At 43.4% G+C, this 25,257-nt stretch overlaps 1 protein-coding gene across 2 annotated transcripts in view; it reads left to right on the top strand.

Moving 5' to 3' along the window:
• LOC109896752 (metabotropic glutamate receptor 8) overlaps nucleotides 1-25,257 on the top strand; it is a 217,558-nt gene that overhangs the window by 75,023 nt on the left and 117,278 nt on the right. For both annotated transcript variants that reach the window (XM_031831890.1, XM_031831891.1), the window contains exon 3: nucleotides 19,235-19,451. In XM_031831890.1, coding sequence (XP_031687750.1) covers nucleotides 19,235-19,451 — 217 coding nt within the window. The remainder of the gene's footprint in view (nucleotides 1-19,234; nucleotides 19,452-25,257) is intronic.

The raw sequence follows: 25,257 nt of genomic DNA, 5'->3' as shown, positions 1-25,257 counted from the left end.
CAGCACAGTATAGAGTACAGTATACAGCACAGTGTACAGCACAGTAGACAGCACTGTAGACAGCACAGTATACAACACAGTATACAGCACAGTATAGAGTATAGTAGACAGTACAGCATACATTACAGTATAGAGTATAGTAGACAGCACAGTATACAGTACAGTATAGAGTATAGTAGACAGTACAGTAGACAGTACAGTAGACAGTACAGTATAAAGCACAGTAGACAGCACAGTATACAGTATAGTAGACAGTACAGTAGACAGCACAGTATAGAGTACAGTATACAGCACAGTGTACAGCACAGTAGACAGCACTGTAGACAGCACAGTATACAACACAGTTTACAGTACAGTATACAGCACAGTATACAGTACAGTATAGAGTACAGTGTACAGCACAGTATAGTAGACAGTACAGTAGACAGTACATTAGACGGTATAGTATACAGCACAGTAGAAAGTACAGTATACAACACAGTATACAGCACAGTATACAGCACAGTATATAGTAGTGTACAACACAATATAGATTACAGTAGACAGCACAGTAGACAGTACAGTATAGAGTACAGTATACAACACAGTATACAGTACAGTAGACAGCACAGTATACAACACAGTATACAGCACAGTATACAGCACAGTATATAGTAGTGTACAACACAATATAGATTACAGTAGACAGCACAGTAGACAGCACAGTAGACAGTACAGTATAGAGTACAGTATACAACACAGTATACAGTACAGTAGACCGCACAGTATAGAGTATAGTAGACAGTACAGCATACATTACAGTATAGAGTATAGTAGACAGCACAGTATACAGTACAGTATAGAGTATAGTAGACAGTACAGTAGACAGTACAGTAGACAGTACAGTATAAAGCACAGTAGACAGCACAGTAGACAGTACAGTATACAGCACAGTAGACAGTACAGTATAGAGTACAGTAGACAGTACAGTATAGAGTACAGTATACAGCACAGTAGACTGCACAGTATAGAGTACAGTATACAGCACAGTAGACAGCACAGTGTACAGCACAGTATACAGCACAGTATACAACACAGTAGACAACACAGTCGACAGTACAGTAGACAACACAGTATACAGCACAGTAGACAGTACAGTAGACAGCACAGTAGACAGCACAATATACAACACAGTATACAGCACAGTAGACAGCACAGTAGACAGCACAGTATACAGCACAGTATACAGCACAGTAGACATCACAGTAGACAGTACAGTGTACAGTACAGTAGACAGCATAGTACACAACACAGTAGACAACACAGTCGACAGTACAGTATACAACACAGTAGACAGCACATTAGACAGCACAGTAGACAGCACAGTATACAGCACAGTATACAGAACAGTATAGAGTATAGTAGACAGTACAGTATACAGTACAGTATAGAGTATAGTAGACAGTACAGCATACATTACAGTATAGCGTATAGTAGACAGCACAGTATACAGTACAGTATAGAGTATAGTAGACAGTACAGTAGACAGTACAGTATAAAGCACAGTAGACAGCACAGTATACAGTATAGTAGACAGCATAGTATACAGTACAGTATAGAGTATAGTAGACAGCACAGTATAGAGTACAGTATACAGCACAGTGTACAGCACAGTAGACAGCACTGTAGACAGCACAGTATACAACACAGTATACAGCACAGTATAGAGTATAGTAGACAGTACAGCATACATTACAGTATAGAGTATAGTAGACAGCACAGTATACAGTACAGTATGGAGTATAGTAGACAGTACAGTAGACAGTACAGTAGACAGTACAGTAGACAGTACAGTATAAAGCACAGTAGACAGCACAGTATACAGTATAGTAGACAGTACAGTAGACAGTACAGTATAGAGTATAGTAGACAGCACAGTATACAGTACAGTATAGAGTATAGTAGACAGCACAGTATAGAGTACAGTATACAGCACAGTGTACAGCACAGTAGACAGCACTGTAGACAGCACAGTATACAACACAGTTTACAGTACAGTATACAGCACAGTATACAGTACAGTATAGAGTACAGTGTACAGCACAGTATAGTAGACAGTACAGTAGACAGTACATTAGACGGTATAGTATACATCACTGTATACATCAATGTTTACAGTACAGTAGACAGTACAGTATACAGCACAGTAGAAAGTACAGTATACAACACAGTATACAGCACAGTATACAGCACAGTATATAGTAGTGTACAACACAATATAGATTACAGTAGACAGCACAGTAGACAGCACAGTAGACAGTACAGTATAGAGTACAGTATACAACACAGTATACAGCACAGTATACAACACAGTATGCAGCACAGTATACAGCACAGTATATAGTAGTGTACAACACAATATAGATTACAGTAGACAGCACAGTAGACAGCACAGTAGCCAGTACAGTATAGAGTACAGTATACAACACAGTATACAGTACAGTATAGTAGACAGTACATTACACTCTGTTCTACCAAGGTGGCATAGCAGTTCAGACGTCTTTTGTCCTCGTCTTGTCGTGTCCTGTATATATATATATTTACAACTTTTTCACATACATTTTATTTTTATTTTCCATCAACTCATCTTCAAAACACTCTCCTGCAACCCGCCTCACCAATGTATATTTATAAAAAAGTATTATTTACCTCAGATCTGTAATCCTCCAAGAAGCTAGCCAGAAACTCCAAGAAGCTAGCCTGAAACTAGCCAGAAGCTAATCCAGAAGCTAGTTCAGAAGCTAGTTAGCTCCTTTACTGGCAAATCGTTAATATTCAGCTAACCACGGTTTGTGGTCATCAGCTATCCTTTAGCTCGAAAATCTATCGCCAGTTCTGTACGGCGCAGCGCGGCTCGGAACGGAACATACCGGACCAATTTTTCTCTCCATGTCCCTGGACATTCATACCCGGATCTCACAGCTAGCTAGCTGCTATCCGTGTGACCATCGGCCTTCGTCGATTCCGGAGCAAACATCAATTATTCCGGAGCTAGCAAGCTCCGTCAATCACTCCTGAGTTCCATCAATCACACCTGGGCTGCAGTCACCTATCCGGACCCGTTTTACTGCCTTCGCGGAGCCCCACCGGGCCTTCACAACTGGACTGCCGACGTTATCTACCCGAAGGAGTTATTCGGCCGGCTCCTCCGTCGCGACGTTACCTGAACGCCCATCTGCGGCCTGCTAACCGTTAGCTGTCTTACCGGCTGCTATCTGAATAGACAATCGGACAATTTTTTTTATTATTATTTTTTTTTTAAATTATTTTTTAAATTATTATTATTATCTTTTCTTCTTGGGCCTCTATAACTATATCTATTGTTTTTATTTTTGTTGTTGTTGTGTGATTTGGATTAATCCCCTCTACCACACGGAACCCCACTAATCTACTGACGGAACGTAAGGGGTGGCTAACAGACCTCCATCCTATGCTAGCTTGCTACCGATGCCCTGGCTAGCTGTCTAAATCACCAACCAACCTCTCCACTCACCGGACCCTTTTGATCACTCGACTAAGCATGCCTATCCTTAATGTCAATATGTCTTGTCCATTTCTGTTCTGGTTAGTGTTTATTGGCTTATTTCACTGTAGAGCCTCTAGTCCTGCTCACTATACCTTATCCAACCTATTAGTTCCACCACCCACACATGCAATGACATCTCCTGGTTTCAACGATGTTTCTAGAGACAATATCTCTCTCTTCATCACTCAATACCTAGGTTTACCTCCACTGTATTCACATCCTACCATACATTTGTCTGTACATTATACCTTGATGCTATTTTATCGCCCCCAGAAACCTCCTTTTACTCTATGTTCCAGACGTTCTAGACGACCAATTCTCATAGCTTTTAGCCGTACCCTTATTCTACTCCTCCTATGTTCCTCTGGCGATGTAGAGGTGAATCCAGGCCCTGCAGTGCCTAGCTCCACTCCTATTCCCCAGACGCTCTCTTTTGACGACTTCTGTAACCGTAATAGCCTTGGTTTCATGCATGTTAACATTAGAAGCCTCCTCCCTAAGTTTGTTCTATTCACTGCTTTAGCACACTCTGCCAACCCGGATGTTCTAGCTGTGTCTGAATCCTGGCTTAGGAAGACCACCAAAAATTCTGAAGTTTTAATTCCAAACTACAACATTTTCAGACAAGATAGAACTGCCAAAGGGGGCGGTGTTGCAATCTACTGCAAAGATAGCCTGCAGAGTTCTGTCCTACTATCCAGGTCTGTACCCAAACAATTTGAACTTCTACTTTTAAAAATCCACCTCTCTAAAAACAAGTCTCTCACCGTTGCCGCCTGCTATAGACCACCCTCTGCCCCCAGCTGTGCTCTGGACACCATATGTGAACTGATTGCCCCCCATCTATCTTCAGAGTTCGTGCTGCTAGGCGACCTAAACTGGAACATGCTTAACACCCCAGCCATCCTACAATCTAAACTTGATGCCCTCAATCTCACACAAATAATCAATGAACCTACCAGGTACCTCCCCAAAACCTTAAACACGGGCACCCTCATAGATATCATCCTAACCAACTTCCCCTCTAAATACACCTCTGCTGTCTTCAACCAAGATCTCAGCGATCACTGTCTCATTGCCTGCATCCGTAATGGGTCAGCGGTCAAACGACCTCCACTCATCACTGTAAAACGCTCCCTGAAACACTTCTGCGAGCAGGCCTTTCTAATCGACCTGGCCGGGGTATCCTGGAAGGATATTGATCTCATCCCGTCAGTAGAGGATGCCTGGATATTTTTTAAAAATGCCTTCCTAACCATCTTAAATAAACATGCCCCATTCAAGAAATTTAGAACCAGGAACAGATATAGCCCTTGGTTCTCCCCAGACCTGACTGCCCTTAACCAACACAAAAACATCCTATGGCGTTCTGCATTAGCATCGAACAGCCCCCGTGATATGCAGCTGTTCAGGGAAGCTAGAAATCATTATACACAGGCAGTTAGAAAAGCCAAGGCTAGCTTTTTCAAGCAGAAATTTGCTTCCTGCAACACTAACTCAAAAAAGTTCTGGGACACTGTAAAGTCCATGGAGAATAAGAACACCTCCTCCCAGCTGCCCACTGCACTGAAGATAGGAAACACTGTCACCACTGATAAATCCACCATAATTGAGAATTTCAATAAGCATTTTTCTACGGCTGGCCATGCTTTCCACCTGGCTACTCCTACCCCGGACAACAGCACTGCACCCCCAACAGCAACTCGCCCAAGCCTTCCCCATTTCTCCTTCTCCCAAATCCATTCAGCTGATGTTCTGAAAGAGCTGCAAAATCTGGACCCCTACAAATCAGCCGGGCTAGACAATCTGGACCCTTTCTTTCTAAAATTATCTGCCGAAATTGTTGCCACCCCTATTACTAGCCTGTTCAACCTCTCTTTCGTGTCGTCTGAGATTCCCAAAGATTGGAAAGCAGCTGCGGTCATCCCCCTCTTCAAAGGGGGGGACACTCTTGACCCAAACTGCTACAGACCTATATCTATCCTACCGTGCCTTTCTAAGGTCTTCGAAAGCCAAGTCAACAAACAGATTACCGACCATTTCGAATCTCACCATACCTTCTCTGCTATGCAATCTGGTTTCAGAGCTGGTCATGGGTGCACCTCAGCCACGCTCAAGGTCCTAAACGATATCTTAACCGCCATCGATAAGAAACATTACTGTGCAGCCGTATTCATTGATCTGGCCAAGGCTTTCGACTCTGTCAATCACCATATCCTCATCGGCAGACTCGACAGCCTTGGTTTCTCAAATGATTGCCTCGCCTGGTTCACCAACTACTTCTCTGATAGAGTTCAGTGTGTCAAGTCGGAGGGTCTGCTGTCCGGACCTCTGGCAGTCTCTATGGGGGTGCCACAGGGTTCAATTCTTGGACCGACTCTCTTCTCTGTATACATCAATGAGGTCGCTCTTGCTGCTGGTGAGTCCCTGATCCACCTCTACGCAGACGACACCATTCTGTATACTTCCGGCCCTTCTTTGGACACTGTGTTAACAAGCCTCCAGGCAAGCTTCAATGCCATACAACTCTCCTTCCGTGGCCTCCAATTGCTCTTAAATACAAGTAAAACTAAATGCATGCTCTTCAACCGATCGCTACCTGCACCTACCCGCCTGTCCAACATCACTACTCTGGACGGCTCTGACTTAGAATACGTGGACAACTACAAATACTTAGGTGTCTGGTTAGACTGTAAACTCTCCTTCCAGACCCATATCAAACATCTCCAATCCAAAGTTAAATCTAGAATTGGCTTCCTATTTCGCAACAAAGCATCCTTCACTCATGCTGCCAAACATACCCTTGTAAAACTGACCATCCTACCAATCCTCGACTTTGGCGATGTCATTTACAAAATAGCCTCCAATACCCTACTCAACAAATTGGATGCAGTCTATCACAGTGCAATCCGTTTTATCACCAAAGCCCCATATACTACCCACCATTGCGACCTGTACGCTCTCGTTGGCTGGCCCTCGCTTCATACTCGTCGCCAAACCCACTGGCTCCATGTCATCTACAAGACCCTGCTAGGTAAAGTCCCCCCTTATCTCAGCTCGCTGGTCACCATAGCATCTCCCACCTGTAGCACACGCTCCAGCAGGTATATCTCTCTAGTCACCCCCAAGACCAATTCTTTCTTTGGCCGCCTCTCCTTCCAGTTCTCTGCTGCCAATGACTGGAACGAACTACAAAAATCTCTGAAACTGGAAACACTTATCTCCCTCACTAGCTTTAAGCACCAACTGTCAGAGCAGCTCACAGATTACTGCACCTGTACATAGCCCACCTATAATTTAGCCCAAACAACTACCTCTTTCCCAACTGTATTTAATTTTTATTTATTTATTTATTTTGCTCCTTTGCACCCCATTATTTTTTTATTTCTACTTTGCACATTCTTCCATTGCAAAACTACCATTCCAGTATTTTACTTGCTATATTGTATTTACTTTGCCATCATGGCCTTTTTTGCCTTTACCTCCCTTCTCACCTCATTTGCTCACATTGTATATAGACTTGTTTATACTGCATTATTGACTGTATGTTTGTTTTTACTCCATGTGTAACTCTGTGTCGTTTTATCTGTCGAACTGCTTTGCTTTATCTTGGCCAGGTCGCAATTGTAAATGAGAACTTGTTCTCAACTTGCCTACCTGGTTAAATAAAGGTAAAATAAAATAAAATAAATAAATAAATTAGACGTTATAGTATACATCACAGTATACAGCACAGTAGACAGTACAGTAGACAGTACAGTATAGAGTACAGTATACAGCACAGTAGACAGCACAGTATACAGCACAGTAGACAGTACAGTATACAGCACAGTAGACAGTACAGTATACAGCACAGTGTACAGCACAGTAGACAGTACAGTATACAGCACAGTAGACAGTACAGTAGACAGCCCAGTATACAGCACAGTGTACAGCACAGTAGACAGTACAGTATACAGCACAGTAGACAGCACAGTGTACAGCACAGTAGACAGTACAGTATACAGCACAGTAGACAGTACAGTAGACAGCACAGTATACAGTATAGTAGACAGCACAGTATACAGTCCAGTATAGAGTATAGTAGACAGCACAGTATAGAGTACAGTATACAGCACAGTGTACAGCACAGTAGACAGCACTGTAGACAGCACAGTATACAACACAGTATACAGCACAGTATAGAGTATAGTAGACAGTACAGCATACATTACAGTATAGAGTATAGTAGACAGCACAGTATACAGTACAGTATAGAGTATAGTAGACAGTACAGTATAGAGTACAGTATACAGCACAGTAGACTGCACAGTATAGAGTACAGTATATAGTAGTGTACAACACAATATAGATTACAGTAGACAGCACAGTAGACAGCACAGTAGACAGTACAGTATAGAGTACAGTATACAACACAGTATACAGTACAGTAGACAGCACAGTATAGAGTATAGTAGACAGTACAGCATACATTACAGTATAGAGTATAGTAGACAGCACAGTATACAGTACAGTATAGAGTATAGTAGACAGTACAGTAGACAGTACAGTAGACAGTACAGTATAAAGCACAGTAGACAGCACAGTAGACAGTACAGTATACAGCACAGTAGACAGTACAGTATAGAGTACAGTAGACAGTACAGTATAGAGTACAGTATACAGCACAGTAGACTGCACAGTATAGAGTACAGTATACAGCACAGTAGACAGCACAGTGTACAGCACAGTATACAGCACAGTATACAACACAGTAGACAACACAGTCGACAGTACAGTAGACAACACAGTATACAGCACAGTAGACAGTACAGTAGACAGCACAGTAGACAGCACAATTTACAACACAGTATACAGCACAGTAGACAGCACAGTAGACAGCACAGTATACAGCACAGTATACATCACAGTAGACAGTACAGTGTACAGTACAGTAGACAGCATAGTACACAACACAGTAGACAACACAGTCGACAGTACAGTATACAACACAGTAGACAGCACATTAGACAGCACAGTAGACAGCACAGTATACAGCACAGTATACAGAACAGTATAGAGTATAGTAGACAGTACAGTATACAGTACAGTATAGAGTATAGTAGACAGTACAGCATACATTACAGTATAGCGTATAGTAGACAGCACAGTATACAGTACAGTATAGAGTATAGTAGACAGTACAGTAGACAGTACAGTATAAAGCACAGTAGACAGCACAGTATACAGTATAGTAGACAGCATAGTATACAGTACAGTATAGAGTATAGTAGACAGCACAGTATAGAGTACAGTATACAGCACAGTGTACAGCACAGTAGACAGCACTGTAGACAGCACAGTATACAACACAGTATACAGCACAGTATAGAGTATAGTAGACAGTACAGCATACATTACAGTATAGAGTATAGTAGACAGCACAGTATACAGTACAGTATGGAGTATAGTAGACAGTACAGTAGACAGTACAGTAGACAGTACAGTAGACAGTACAGTATAAAGCACAGTAGACAGCACAGTATACAGTATAGTAGACAGTACAGTAGACAGTACAGTATAGAGTATAGTAGACAGCACAGTATACAACACAGTAGACAACACAGTCGACAGTACAGTAGACAACACAGTATACAGCACAGTAGACAGTACAGTAGACAGCACAGTAGACAGCACAGTAGACAGCACAGTAGACAGCACAGTATACAGCACAGTATACATCACAGTAGACAGTACAGTGTACAGTACAGTAGACAGCATAGTACACAACACAGTAGACAACACAGTCGACAGTACAGTATACAACACAGTAGACAGCACATTAGACAGCACAGTAGACAGCACAGTATACAGCACAGTATACAGAACAGTATAGAGTATAGTAGACAGTACAGTATACAGTACAGTATAGAGTATAGTAGACAGTACAGCATACATTACAGTATAGCGTATAGTAGACAGCACAGTATACAGTACAGTATAGAGTATAGTAGACAGTACAGTAGACAGTACAGTATAAAGCACAGTAGACAGCACAGTATACAGTATAGTAGACAGCATAGTATACAGTACAGTATAGAGTATAGTAGACAGCACAGTATAGAGTACAGTATACAGCACAGTGTACAGCACAGTAGACAGCACTGTAGACAGCACAGTATACAACACAGTATACAGCACAGTATAGAGTATAGTAGACAGTACAGCATACATTACAGTATAGAGTATAGTAGACAGCACAGTATACAGTACAGTATGGAGTATAGTAGACAGTACAGTAGACAGTACAGTAGACAGTACAGTAGACAGTACAGTATAAAGCACAGTAGACAGCACAGTATACAGTATAGTAGACAGTACAGTAGACAGTACAGTATAGAGTATAGTAGACAGCACAGTATACAACACAGTAGACAACACAGTCGACAGTACAGTAGACAACACAGTATACAGCACAGTAGACAGTACAGTAGACAGCACAGTAGACAGCACAGTAGACAGCACAGTAGACAGCACAGTATACAGCACAGTATACATCACAGTAGACAGTACAGTGTACAGTACAGTAGACAGCATAGTACACAACACAGTAGACAACACAGTCGACAGTACAGTATACAACACAGTAGACAGCACATTAGACAGCACAGTAGACAGCACAGTATACAGCACAGTATACAGAACAGTATAGAGTATAGTAGACAGTACAGTATACAGTACAGTATAGAGTATAGTAGACAGTACAGCATACATTACAGTATAGCGTATAGTAGACAGCACAGTATACAGTACAGTATAGAGTATAGTAGACAGTACAGTAGACAGTACAGTATAAAGCACAGTAGACAGCACAGTATACAGTATAGTAGACAGCATAGTATACAGTACAGTATAGAGTATAGTAGACAGCACAGTATAGAGTACAGTATACAGCACAGTGTACAGCACAGTAGACAGCACTGTAGACAGCACAGTATACAACACAGTATACAGCACAGTATAGAGTATAGTAGACAGTACAGCATACATTACAGTATAGAGTATAGTAGACAGCACAGTATACAGTACAGTATGGAGTATAGTAGACAGTACAGTAGACAGTACAGTAGACAGTACAGTAGACAGTACAGTATAAAGCACAGTAGACAGCACAGTATACAGTATAGTAGACAGTACAGTAGACAGTACAGTATAGAGTATAGTAGACAGCACAGTATACAGTACAGTATAGAGTATAGTAGACAGCACAGTATAGAGTACAGTATACAGCACAGTGTACAGCACAGTAGACAGCACTGTAGACAGCACAGTATACAACACAGTTTACAGTACAGTATACAGCACAGTATACAGTACAGTATAGAGTACAGTGTACAGCACAGTATAGTAGACAGTACAGTAGACAGTACATTAGACGGTATAGTATACATCACTGTATACATCAATGTTTACAGTACAGTAGACAGTACAGTATACAGCACAGTAGAAAGTACAGTATACAACACAGTATACAGCACAGTATACAGCACAGTATATAGTAGTGTACAACACAATATAGATTACAGTAGACAGCACAGTAGACAGCACAGTAGACAGTACAGTATAGAGTACAGTATACAACACAGTATACAGCACAGTATACAACACAGTATGCAGCACAGTATACAGCACAGTATATAGTAGTGTACAACACAATATAGATTACAGTAGACAGCACAGTAGACAGCACAGTAGCCAGTACAGTATAGAGTACAGTATACAACACAGTATACAGTACAGTATAGTAGACAGTACATTAGACGTTATAGTATACATCACAGTATACAGCACAGTAGACAGTACAGTAGACAGTACAGTATAGAGTACAGTATACAGCACAGTAGACAGCACAGTATACAGCACAGTAGACAGTACAGTATACAGCACAGTAGACAGTACAGTATACAGCACAGTGTACAGCACAGTAGACAGTACAGTATACAGCACAGTAGACAGTACAGTAGACAGCCCAGTATACAGCACAGTGTACAGCACAGTAGACAGTACAGTATACAACACAGTAGACAGCACAGTGTACAGCACAGTAGACAGTACAGTATACAGCACAGTAGACAGTACAGTATACAGCACAGTAGACAGTACAGTATAGAGTACAGTAGACAGTACAGTATAGAGTACAGTATACAGCACAGTAGACTGCACAGTATAGAGTACAGTACACAGCACAGTAGACAGCACAGTGTACAGCACAGTAGACAGCACAGTATACAGCACAGTATACAACACAGTAGACAACACAGTCAACAGTACAGTATACAACACAGTAGACAGCACAGTAGACAGCACAGTATACAACACAGTATACAGTACAGTAGACAGCACAGTAGACAGCACAGTATACAACACAGTATACAGCACAGTAGACAGCACAGTATACAGCACAGTGTACAGCACAGTAGACAGTACAGTATACAGCACAGTAGACAGTACAGTAGACAGCCCAGTATACAGCACAGTGTACAGCACAGTAGACAGTACAGTATACAGCACAGTAGACAGTACAGTATACAGCACAGTAGACAGTACAGTATAGAGTACAGTAGACAGTACAGTATAGAGTACAGTATACAGCACAGTAGACTGCACAGTATAGAGTACAGTATACAGCACAGTAGACAGCACAGTGTACAGCACAGTATACAGCACAGTATACAGCACAGTATACAACACAGTAGACAACACAGTCAACAGTACAGTATACAACACAGTAGACAGCACAGTAGACAGCACAGTATACAACACAGTAGACAGCACAGTAGACAGCACAGTAGACAGCACAGTATACAACACAGTATACAACACAGTATACAGTACAGTAGACAGCACAGTAGACAGCACAGTAGACAGCACAGTAGACAGCACAGTCGACAACACAGTATACAGCACAGTATACAGCACAGTAGACAGTACAGTAGACAGCCCAGTATACAGCACAGTGTACAGCACAGTAGACAGTACAGTATACAGCACAGTAGACAGTACAGTAGACAGCCCAGTATACAGCACAGTGTACAGCACAGTAGACAGTACAGTATACAGCACAGTAGACAGTACAGTATACAGCACAGTAGACAGTACAGTATAGAGTACAGTAGACAGTACAGTATAGAGTACAGTATACAGCACAGTACTCTGCACAGTATAGAGTACAGTATACAGCACAGTAGACAGCATAGTGTACAGCACAGTATACAGCACAGTATACAGCACAGTATACAACACAGTAGACAACACAGTCATCAGTACAGTATACAACACAGTAGACAGCACAGTAGACAGCACAGTATACAACACAGTATACAGTACAGTAGACAGCACAGTAGACAGCACAGTAGACAGCACAGTATACAACACAGTATACAGCACAGTAGACAGCACAGTATACAGCACAGTGTACAGCACAGTAGACAGTACAGTATACAGCACAGTAGACAGTACAGTAGACAGCCCAGTATACAGCACAGTGTACAGCACAGTAGACAGTACAGTATACAGCACAGTAGACAGTACAGTATACAGCACAGTAGACAGTACAGTATAGAGTACAGTAGACAGTACAGTATAGAGTACAGTATACAGCACAGTAGACTGCACAGTATAGAGTACAGTATACAGCACAGTAGACAGCACAGTGTACAGCACAGTATACAGCACAGTATACAGCACAGTATACAACACAGTAGACAACACAGTCAACAGTACAGTATACAACACAGTAGACAGCACAGTAGACAGCACAGTATACAACACAGTGTACAGTACAGTAGACAGCACAGTAGACAGCACAGTAGACAGCACAGTATACAACACAGTATACAGCACAGTAGACAGCACAGTATACAGCACAGTAGACAGCACAGTAGACAGCACAGTATACAGCACAGTAGACAGCACAGTAGACAGCACAGTATACAGCACAGTAGACATCACAGTAGACAGTACAGTGTACAGTAGTGTACAGTACAGTAGACAGCATAGTATACAACACAGTATACAGCACAGTATACATCACAGTAGACTGTACAGTACAGTAGACAGCATAGTACACAACACAGTAGACAGTACAGTAGACAGCACAGTAGACAGCACAGTATACAGCACAGTATACAGCACAGTAGACATCACAGTATACAGCACAGTAGACATCACAGTAGACAGTACAGTGTACAGTAGTGTACAGTACAGTAGACAGCATAGTAGACAACACAGTAGACAACACAATCGACAGTACAGTATACAACACAGTAGACAGCACAGTATACAACACAGTGTACAGTACAGTATACAACACAGTGTACAGTACAGTATACAACCAAGTATACAGCACAGTAGACAGTATAGTATACATCACAGTATACATCACCGTAGACAGTACAGTATACAGCACAGTATACAGTACAGTAGACAGTATAGTATACATCACCGTAGACAGTACAGTATACAGCACAGTATACAGTACAGTGTAAAACCAAGTATACAGCCCAGTATACAGCACAGTAGACAGCACAGTATACAGTACAGTGTAAAACCAAGTATACAGCCCAGTAGACAGCACAGTAGACAGTAGAGGTAGACAGTATGATTTTTCAACGCCGATACCGATTATTGGAGGACCAAAAAAGCCGATACCGATCAAGCGGACGATTTAAAAAAAAATGTATTTTTAACAATGACAATTACAACAATACTGAATGAACACTTATTTTAACAGTATACAGTACAGTAGACGGTATAGTATACATCAGTATACAGCACAATAGACAGCACAGTATACAGTACAGTATACAGTACGGTATACCGCACAGTATACTGTATAGTATTTATTGAATGTGTGTGGTATACTGTTTATTTATCAACTCATTACTTCTCTATGTTACTCATCCCACTCAGTCTTTCATTTCCTCATTCTCTCCGTCTTTTTCTTCAACAGAGATCAAAAGAGGCATGCTTTCCGAGGTCATTAGGTCACTTTCTCATCGCCATGCCGATACGGACCAACGTGATTTCATATTCATGAGCTCACATCTTTCTTCCTTTGATGTGGGAAAATAAGATCCACTGTTTTATCCTTCATTTGTTTACCTTCATCCAACATACATATTTAATATCTACTTGGCTAAACTTTACGAACGTCTGTATTGCCTTGTGTTTGTAATAGTCCTTTGTTTTTGGAAACTATAAACTCTTCAAAAGTTCACTTACCATTCGTCAAAACAAATATATCTTCCAAGAGCGCTGACAACATTGAAAATGTAGCTAGTGTAATCGTCTTTCATGGCTGGAAGATTGGTGAAAGTGAGTGAAAGTGAGAGCCTCCTCGCCTGGGAATCAAAGAAGTCTCCAATTACTTGTTGGTTGTTAGATGTGCTGTTTTTGAGCTGACAAGCGTTGATAGCACTGAGACTCAGAGACACTGAGCACTGGGTTCCATCAGTATTCACTACAAGGAGCTGGCCTTCTGGTATCCCTCCACACCTTCCATTCCCCATCTACTGATTCAGCTGTGTTCAGCTATCAGGGCAGTTGTGTGTGTGTGTGTGTGTGTGTGTGTGTGTGTGTGTGTGTGTGTGTGTGTGTGTGTGTGTGTGTGTGTACAGAGAGAGAGAATGTGACCTGCCTCTGGGTCTTGATTATGATTGGCAGCTCTTCCCTCTCTCTGAGAATGCCATTGAAGCAGCCTTAGACTATGTATGTGTGCACACATCCGTGTGTGTGTTATGTGTGTGTATACAGTGCATTCAGAAAGTATTCAGACCCGTTGACTTTATCCACATTTTCTTACGTTAAAGCCTTATTCTAAGATGGATTAAATTGTTTTTACCCCTCATCAAACCACACACAACAGCAGTAATGACAAAGCAAAAACTGGTATTTTGACATTTTTGCATTTTATAAAAGAAAAAAGAAAAACTGAATTATTAATTGACATAAGTACTCAGAACATTTACTCAGTACTTTGTTGAAGCACCTTTGGCAGCGATTACAGTCTTTTTGGGTATGACACTACAAGCTTGGCACAACTGTATCTTGGGAATTTCTCCCATTTTCTCTGCAGATCCTCTGAAACTCTGTCAGGTTGGATGGGGAGTGTTGCTGCACAGCTATTTTCAGGTCTCTTCATAGATGTTTGATTGGGTTCAAGTCCGGGCTCTGGCTGGGCCACTCAAGGACATTCAGAGACTTGCCCCGAAGCCACTCCTGCATTGTCTTGGTTGTGTGCTTAGGGTCGTTGTCTTGTTGGAAGGTGAACAGTCTGAGGTCCTGAGTGCTTTGGAGCAGGTTTTCACCAAGGATCTGTCTGTACTTTGCTCTATTCCTCTTTCCCTCAATCCTGAATTGTCTCTCAGTTCCTGCCGCTGAAGAACATCCCTACAGCATGACACAGCCACCACCATACTTCACCGTAGGGATGGTGACAGGTTTCCTCTAGACGTGACGCTTGGCATTCAGGCCAAAGAGTTCAATGTTGGTTTCATCAAACCAGAGAATCTTGTTTCTCATTGTCTGAGAGTCATTTATGTGCCTTTTGGGCAAACTCCATGCGAGCTGCCTTTTATTGAGGAGTGGCTTCCCTCTGGCCACTCTACCATAAAAGCTGGGTTGGTGGAGTTCTGCAGAGATAGTTGTCCTTCTGCAAAGTTCTCCCATCTCCACAGAGGAACTCTGGAGCTCTGTCAGAGTGACCATAAGGTTCTTGATCACCTCCCTGACCAGCTCTAGGAAGAGTCTTGGTGGTTCCAAACTTCTTCCATTTAAGAATGATGGAGTCCACTGTGTTCTCCCGTCAATGCTGCAGAAATGTTTTGATACCCCTCCCCAGATCTGTGCCTTGACACAATCCTGTCTTGGGGCTCTTCAGACAATTTGTTTGACTTCGTGGCTTGGGTTTTTCTCTGACATGCACTGTCAACTGTGGGACCTTATAGAGACAGTTGTGTGCCTTTCCAAATCATATCCAATCGATTTAATATACCACAGGTGGATTTCAATGTTGTAGAAACATCTCAAGGATAATAATCAATGGAAACAGGATGCATGTGAATTCTTACATAAATAAGGTATTTAAAAAAAAAGGTTTTATACATTTGCAAACATTTCTAAAAACCTGTTTTTGCTTCGCCAATATGGGGTATTGTGTGTAGATGAATGAGGATAGGCTGTAGCGTAACAAAATGTGGAAAAAGTCAAGGGGTCTGAATACTTTCTGAATGCACCGGATGTGGTGTATGAGTGTGTATGGGATTGCGAACATACAAGTGTGAGTGTGTGTACATGTCTGTGTGTGTCAATGTGTGAGAGAGAGAGTGTGTGTATAATTCAGCACTAGGGCAGTATCTCCCTCCGGAGAAATCAACCTGTCAGTCGGCCATCTCTCACCCAGAGTCCATTACTTGGCCCTTGGATGTACACAGAGAGCTAATATTAATAATATGCATGTCAATCTCTCCCGGCTCAAAGTGGAGGAGAGATTGACTTCTTCTCTGCTCGTCTTTATGAGATGTATTGACATGTTGAATGCACCGAGCTGTCTGTTTGAACTACTGGCGCACAGATCGGACACTCATGCATACCCCACAAGACATGCCACAACAGGTCTCTTCACAGTCCCCAAGTCCAGAACAGACTAGGGAAGGCGCAGGGTACTAAATAGAGCCATGACTACATGGAACTCTATTCCACATCAAGTAACTCATGAAAGCAGTAAAATAAATAAAAAACAGATAAGAAAAACAGCTTGTGGAACAGCGGGGACTGTGAAGCAGCATAAACATAGGCACATGCACACACACACACACACACGCACACACACACGATAGCATACACACTATACACACACGTACACATGGATTTTGTACTATATATCTGTGGTAGTGGTGGAGTAGGGGCCTGAGGGCACACAGTCTGAATGTATTGTAATGTTTTTAAAGTTGTATTAACTGCCTTCATTTTGCTGGACCCCAGGAAGAGTAGCTGCTGCCGAGGCTAATGGGGATCCATAATAAATACAAATACAAATACCTCCCTATCCAAGCCTCTCTATTTCTACCTCCCTATCCAAGCCTCTCTTTCTACCTCCCTATCCAAGCCTCTCTCTCTCTACCTCCCTATCCAAGCCTCTCTATTTCTACCTCCCTATCCAAGCCTCTCTTTCTACCTCCCTATCCAAGCCTCTCTATTTCTACCTCCCTATCCAAGCCTCTCTTTCTACCTCCCTATCCAAGCCTCTCTATTTCTACCTCCCTATCCAAGCCTCTCTATTTCTACCTCCCTATCCAAGCCTCTCTTTCTACCTCCCTATCCAAGCCTCTCTCTCTCTACCTCCCTAACCAAGCCTCTCTATTTCTACCTCCCTATCCAAGCCTCTCTTTCTACCTCCCTATCCAAGCCTCTCTCTCTCTACCTCCCTATCCAAGCCTCTCTATTTCTACCTCCCTATCCAAGCCTCTCTTTCTACCTCCCTATCCAAGCCTCTCTCTCTACCTCCCTATCCAAGCCTCTCTATTTCTACCTCCCTATCCAAGCCTCTCTTTCTACCTCCCTATCCAAGCCTCTCTCTCTCTACCTCCCTATCCAAGCCTCTCTATTTCTACCTCCCTATCCAAGCCTCTCTTTCTACCTCCCTATCCAAGCCTCTCTTTCTACCTCCCTATCCAAGCCTCTCTTTCTACCTCCCTATCCAAGCCTCTCTATTTCTACCTCCCTATCCAAGCCTCTCTCTCTCTACCTCCCTATCCAAGCCTCTCTATTTCTACCTCCCTATCCAAGCCTCTCTTTCTACCTCCCTATCCAAGCCTCTCTCTCTCTACCTCCCTATCCAAGCCTCTCTCTTTCTACCTCCCTATCCAAGCCTCTCTTTCTACCTCCCTATCCAAGCCTCTCTTTCTACCTCCCTATCCAAGCCTCTCTTTCTACCTCCCTATCCAAGCCTCTCTATTTCTACCTCCCTATCCAAGCCTCTCTCTTTCTACCTCCCTATCCAAGCCTCTCTCTTTCTACCTCCCTATCCAAGCCTCTCTCTTTCTACCTCCCTATCAAGCCTCTCTCTTTCTACCTCCCTATCCAAGCCTCTCTCTCTCTACCTCCCTATCCAAGCCTTTGTCTTTATACCTCCAAATCCAATCCTTTCTCTACGTCTCTATCCAAGCCTCTCTCAGCGTGCCTGCCTAAATTCATACCCCAGCCTGTCTCCTGTCTGGGGCTCTCCTGCCTAGTTTCTCTGCCTCTCTCTCTCAGGCACCTTGGCTGGGGTCTCTGCTGTTCTGGGGCTCTTTCAGCTGGGCTGTCTGGTCTCTGACAAACCACTTGGATGGAATATGACCTCTGGCTAGTGTGATCTATCTCCATTTCTTCAGTGCCACGCTATCAGTAATTACCCTCTCATTCTGTCCCCCTATCCTCTGAAGAGTGACGCCATTTCTACTCTCATCTATCTCAACGCATCCCTTCATCTCTCTCTCTCGGCTTACTCTGTCTTTCCTCAGAATCCCCTCAGATCATGCGTGCGTGTCCTTGGCTCCCAATCTAAGTTATAACATGTTAAACACCTTCTCCTCTCCTTCTCCGTCCTAACTCACCCCGTTCCTCTTTTCTCTCTCCCTCTCTCCTCAGATCCCTCAGATCAGCTATGCGTCCACGGCCCCGGAGCTCAGTGACAACACGAGGTATGACTTCTTCTCCCGCGTCGTTCCTCCGGACTCCTACCAGGCCCAGGCAATGATGGACATCGTCACGGCAATGGGATGGAACTACGTGTCCACGCTCGCCTCCGAGGGGAACTACGGCGAGAGCGGTGTCGAGGCCTTCGTGCAGATCTCCCGGGAAACAGGTACGTGGAATAGCAAAAACATGCTCAAGACACTCTGAACAACAGTAGCTGCCCTAGTAAATGGCAGTCTCAAACATATATTTTTAAAAACATCAGTGATATTAACTGTCAGATAGTACCTGTCAGCTACAGATTGACAGTCAGCATAAAAAAACACTTATTTCATCAGATAAAGTCTCTAGTGGTTTTAACTTGTCTCTGTGTTTTTGTTGAGAGTGCTCGGGTTTGCCAGCAATCACTGATGTCTCTTTTTCTTAGTGTGAGAAGGGAAACATCAAATGACACCTCATCTCCCATATACTGAAATGCATAATGTTTGCTTGGGGAATATGGCATCAATTCAGACACCACATTCAAACAGTCAATTCAGACACGTGAATTTCCCCCAAAACTCACAGATATACATCAGTGAGCATTGGAGCCCCTGCTGTGCTTACTGCTGTAAGCAATGCTGCTAGTTTCTACTGTGTGACTTGACTGTGGGTTTCTATACTGTGGGTTTAGTTGTTGTGCTGCTCTCTTCCGTGCTGTGCTGTGCTGTGCTAAGGGCTGTGTGCTGTGACAGTGAACAGTCAGCTGTTCAGATGTTTAGCCTTGCTAGGGCTGTGCAGATGTTGACATGGCTGGAGGGGTGAGGGGGAGGAGGGGGAGGGAAGAGGAGAGGAAAGGGAGAGGATGAAGAGGAAAGAAGCAGGCCCGAACATCAGCAGTGAAGCTGTCTGTATGTCTGTCCATTTGATACGATGCTGAGCAACACATTTAAAAGCTAAACGAGAATACCCTGCAGATCCACACACTCAAACTAACATATTTCATTCAGTAGGCTCTGGGTAGGGGGCAATTACAGTCCTAAGTGATTAGAATGAAGTAAATGTCCATTCCTTGTTTCCTGCTCCCGATCGGACAGCTTTAATTCCACTACACTGTGTATTGTATTCTAGTTGTGGAGTAATACTAACACCTGTCGTGGAAATTTGTACTGAGAGAGACTATGTCATTTCTTCAAACACATATCTTTATTTAATGTCGATTAATTATTGCAATAATGAAGCTGTCGTCCCCACACTCTAAAATGTGTTGTTGAGGCTTAACCTTAACAGACAATGTTCGTTCTTATATAGCTGACACTAAGAATGCTTAGTCATGGCTGGTTCCACCCCTCCCATGCAGATTGGGGGGCACCACAAGCCACTTTGGTTACATATTGTGGTTATTTGCACCCGGTGTTGTTTTAACCCCCACCTGGCTTAGTCTCCCAGATGCAAGGATGATTTTGAGACAATAAGGGATTGTTCTACTCCTAAACTATCTCTAGTAAAACCCATTATTGACCATACGCCCAGATTACCTGCAGGGAGCTAGAGTGGAGACCATAAAAACACAGCATTAGTAGAGCAGAAATGTCTTACTATTTGTTAAGTATTCATTGTTACCTGATTTTTTAAAATATTAATAGTTAAATGCGTAATTTTTCTCACACACCATGATCCTCCCACTACCCTGTCTGTGGCTGTCTCTGGACACACACACACACACGCACACACACGCACACACACACACGAGGGTGGTCCGGAAGATGTACCATATGTTTGCGCGTACACGTGTTTGTCTATGTGCCTACATGTATGTGTGTGAGGAGTCTGAGAGGAGAGAGAAGTCGACTGACTGTCCCTCTGAAGTGGTTTTAATGAAGAGAAGCTGGGAGGAGGAGAAGAGAGAAGGATGAGGCGAGGGGGAAAGGGGAAGAGAGGAACAACAGAATGAGGCCACAGCAGGCTACATGGATGTAATCACAAGTGTCATAAGACCAACCTCTCTCTCTCTCTCTCTCTCTCTCTCTCTCTCTCTCTCTCTCTCTCTCTCTCTCTCTCTCTCTCTCTCTCTCTCTCTGCCAGTGATTGAATTAAGGAGTGATTGTAAGGTGTTTGAATTATTATTGAATATTATTATTACTATGATGACTGCCACCACCGCTTACGCTCCTCCTTGCGTGCTGCTACTGAGCAGCTGTGGTAATTGCTGTTTAATCGAGGAGTTATGATTCCAGAGAGTGTGTTTGTATTCGTGAAGCACGTCTCAGCTCCCTTTAGGCATATTAAGGATGTTTTCACCATAACGTGTAAGATGCACCTAACCATTAATGATGGGAGATGTCTGTAGAGAGAGGAAATGGTGTGTCCATTTTAACTAGCTGACTCTCTCCTCTTGCGTGAGGCAGGGGAAATCGAGGGAGGGAAAGCAGGAGAGACCGAGAGGGAACGAGAGAGGGAACGAAAGACCTTGAGCATTCAGGTTGACGATAGGTTGCGACAGTGTCGTACACTATTTTCCTGTTTCTGCGTGTGAAGAAGAAGAGAGAAAGGAGTGAGAGGGAGAGAGAGAGAGAGCATGAGAGAGAAGGCGTGGGAGAGAGGGAAGAGACTGGGGGGGTTTGAGAGACCGAGAGGAAGAGGGATAGAGTGAAAGAGAGGGAGAGACAGAGAGATGCGACATGGAGAGAGAGAGAGATTGAGGTAGAGTGATCCAGATGGAAGGTAGAGAGATCCAGATGGGAGGTATTCTCTCTCTCCCGTCCAGACATCCAGATGACAGGCTCTCCTCCAGCTGTAGGATAAGAGTTGGATTACAACATAGAGATGGAGGATTCACACACACACACACACACACACAGAGCGAGGGAGACAGAAGATTTAACAGACAGCCAATTAGCCTAGTAACTAATGTCACACGATAGTCAGATGAGAAAGTCAATAGACATGCAACAATGAGCACCATGTTTCAGCGTCAGCTTGGTAGGAAGTAACAATCCCTGTTTCCTCTCTGTGTGTGTGTGTGTGTGTGTGTGTGTGTCTCCTCTCAGCTCCCCTGCCTCCCTTCTGGTAACAACCTCTCATAAATACCTATCCAATTGACCTTTGTTTCATTTGTTCATTAACCTTTGATTATCTGGAATTAATTCCATTCACATTTAGCAAACAAACCAGGGCTCCCAGACGAGATGCGTCCAAAAAAGATAATAACAGCAAATGATTAGCAAACAAGGGATGAACGTAGGTTCACTGAGCCTGAACCGTTCCCTGAACAGTTCCACATGACTGGACCTCATTGTGGTGGGGAGACTGGGACAGCTGTAGACTGACAGTTATAATGACCAGCATCAGTGTGTGTGTGTGTGTGTGTGTGTGCGTGTGCGCGCCTGTCGGTGTGCGTGTTTAGTGTGTGTGTGTATCTGTGTGTGTGTGTGTGTGTTGACAAACGTCTCTCCCATTGCCTCTCCTTGTTGAGTAGCAGTGGCTGCCTCAAGGCTAGACGAGGCCAGTACATGACAGTGCTGACGAGAGACTGACATCCTAGAAGGACCCACCCATGTTGGTGGATGTTAGACTTTAGAGCAGACTTAATTTAACCCCGTTGTCTCTTAGCCTATCCCTCTTGTGTAGTAGTGGACACCTCGAGGCAAGATCAGGCCAGTTCATGACACTGCATTCATCCATGTGTAATGTCAGGGGAGGGGTACTGCATGGCTTATAATACGTTTGGAGGATGTTGAGATTAGGACAGACATAACCCTATTCCTCTTGTGCAATAGTGGGTGCCTAGTGGCTAGAGGAGGGATATGCCTAGTGATATGATCATCCAGGCTGTAAGGCATTGCCTAAATGAATCACCAGAAGGAGATCCACAGAAGATCCCATGCCCTCGTGGAATAGCCTAAAGCGACAACCTCTCCTCACCCCTCCTGCACCCCCTTTCCCCTTCTCCCCCTTTTCTCTTCCTCCTCCACTCTCCAATAGTTAGTATCAGAGCATGCTTGTTACACAGACAGACCGACAGGCAGATTCAGAGACGTGCCTGGAGAAGGCCAGGGCCTCCAAACCTCCAGACTGTGGAGCAGTAGCTCCAGTGACATCCAGACAGAGGCCCTGACTATGGCCTGTCATGACAGGCCTCAGGCGGGCATTCGACAGGCCTGACCAAGTGGCTGACACGGAGTGGAGGGAACTGACCATGAGTCACCATGGCTGGTGAATGAAAGGACACAGTGACAACACCCTCCAGCCACCTTTCTCTCTAATGATCATTAAGGAAATCTTCATCTTCTGCCTCCAGACCCCTGGTCAGATCTGGCAGAGAGAGGCAGTAGCTGACTGGGCCAGCAATAATGAACACGGCTCTGAATCAGTTACCTTCTCCTGGAGCAATGCCAGCTTATCCCAGCCTCTGTCCCCCAGGCGACAACAACCCAGCTCAGTACCTGCCACTAGGGCAAAAGCCTAACGCAACCCAGCACAACCTTCTGCCAGCCTGTAGAGCTTTGACCCTAAACCAACCATTATAACCAGGAGAGGGATTCTCTGACCTTACATCACCCCAGCCTGCTGTTGTCCCTGCTGGGGTGAAGAAGAGAGGATAAACCCTGGGAACTGGAGACCAGAGAGCCTGTGTGTCTGCCGGGGCTCTTAGCCAGTGTGTGTGCGTAAGCCTCGAGGGATTAGAGAAACCAGATCTCCATAATGTAAAGGACTGTGAGCTTTAGTCACCAGCCCTGAACAGAGAACAGATACCAGCACCAGCACACAATGACTGTTCTATAGCAGCTCAACTGGCATGGGAGAGGGATTCAAAGCACCACAGATGGACGAACGAAGACAAAACATCTCTTTGAGAATCATTCATTAAATGGTTATCTCAACGAGCTATTTAATTAGCTTTGTAGGATTTAATGATTTAATCACCAGACTTGAATTTCCATCGCTGTCTGAAATCCTCGCTGTCCCTCAACTATGGTGGAGGTCTGACTCATTTTACAGACGATAATATTGTATGAGTCAGCCTAAAGCCGTGTGTGTGTGTGTGTGTGTATGTGGAAACGTTGTTTTCAGGCACCCTGTCCCCACAGATCAGTTGTGGATTAAAACACAGGTGTCTGCCTTTATCTGACTGTTCATCATGCCATACCACAGCACTGTATGAGACACCGCATAAGACGCTGTGTTGATTGATGATGGAGGGAGTAGAGAGCTTATATGGAGGAGGAGGAGAAAGAGAAAGAAGAGGATGACATTGACAACGTAGTGGAGGCCTATCCTTCACTGTCAGCCATTGTCCCCCGGGTGGCTTTATTCTCCCAGATCCTTGTCCTTGATTATGGGCTTCTGAGGATCAAGGGTAGGGGCTGATGTAATTCATCATTGTCTCAGAAAAGCACACAGAGAGAGAGAGAGGAGAGGTCATGAGCAGATGAGCTCCTGCATTTTTCAGCATGTTCTTAAAAAAAAGATTTAGAGTTAGATAAACTTGGATTTTTTTGTCAGGGACCTAAACAGGATGCTACCCTCTACAACATAACCTTGACTCCAAATCAAAACTTAAAACCTTTCGTCTGATTTTGGACGGAAATACAGAATCACGTGGAAGGTTTACAACTACTAAAGATTATTATTCCAAAGATATACAGCAAATGTTCTGGAAAACAAAAGAAACCTGAAAACACCATCCAACCTGGAACGGAGTGAGTAATGTTTAGTCTGAAGCTATATTTTATTTCCAAAAGCCAAGAAGAAAAATACATTACATTACTTTATAAGGACTGAATGTTAAATTAAGGCTGCCAAGCTTGATACAACCTCAATTAGCACTGACGTGTCAAGTCAGAGATGTCAAAGCCCGTTAGCCCAACAATGGCAGGAGAGTTGAACAGTCTACTCCAACCAAATGGAGAGGCATTAGAAGCTGCCTCCCGCTGTTCAGAGTTAATTAAAATACAGTACCCTGTGTATGTAAAGAATGATAAGACACAAAAAGA

The sequence above is a fragment of the Oncorhynchus kisutch genome, linkage group LG9 (assembly GCF_002021735.2).
Source record: "Oncorhynchus kisutch isolate 150728-3 linkage group LG9, Okis_V2, whole genome shotgun sequence".
Lineage (NCBI taxonomy): Eukaryota > Metazoa > Chordata > Actinopteri > Salmoniformes > Salmonidae > Oncorhynchus > Oncorhynchus kisutch.
Note: the sequence above shows the minus strand (reverse complement) of the source record. Positions and strands in the feature narration are given on the sequence as shown.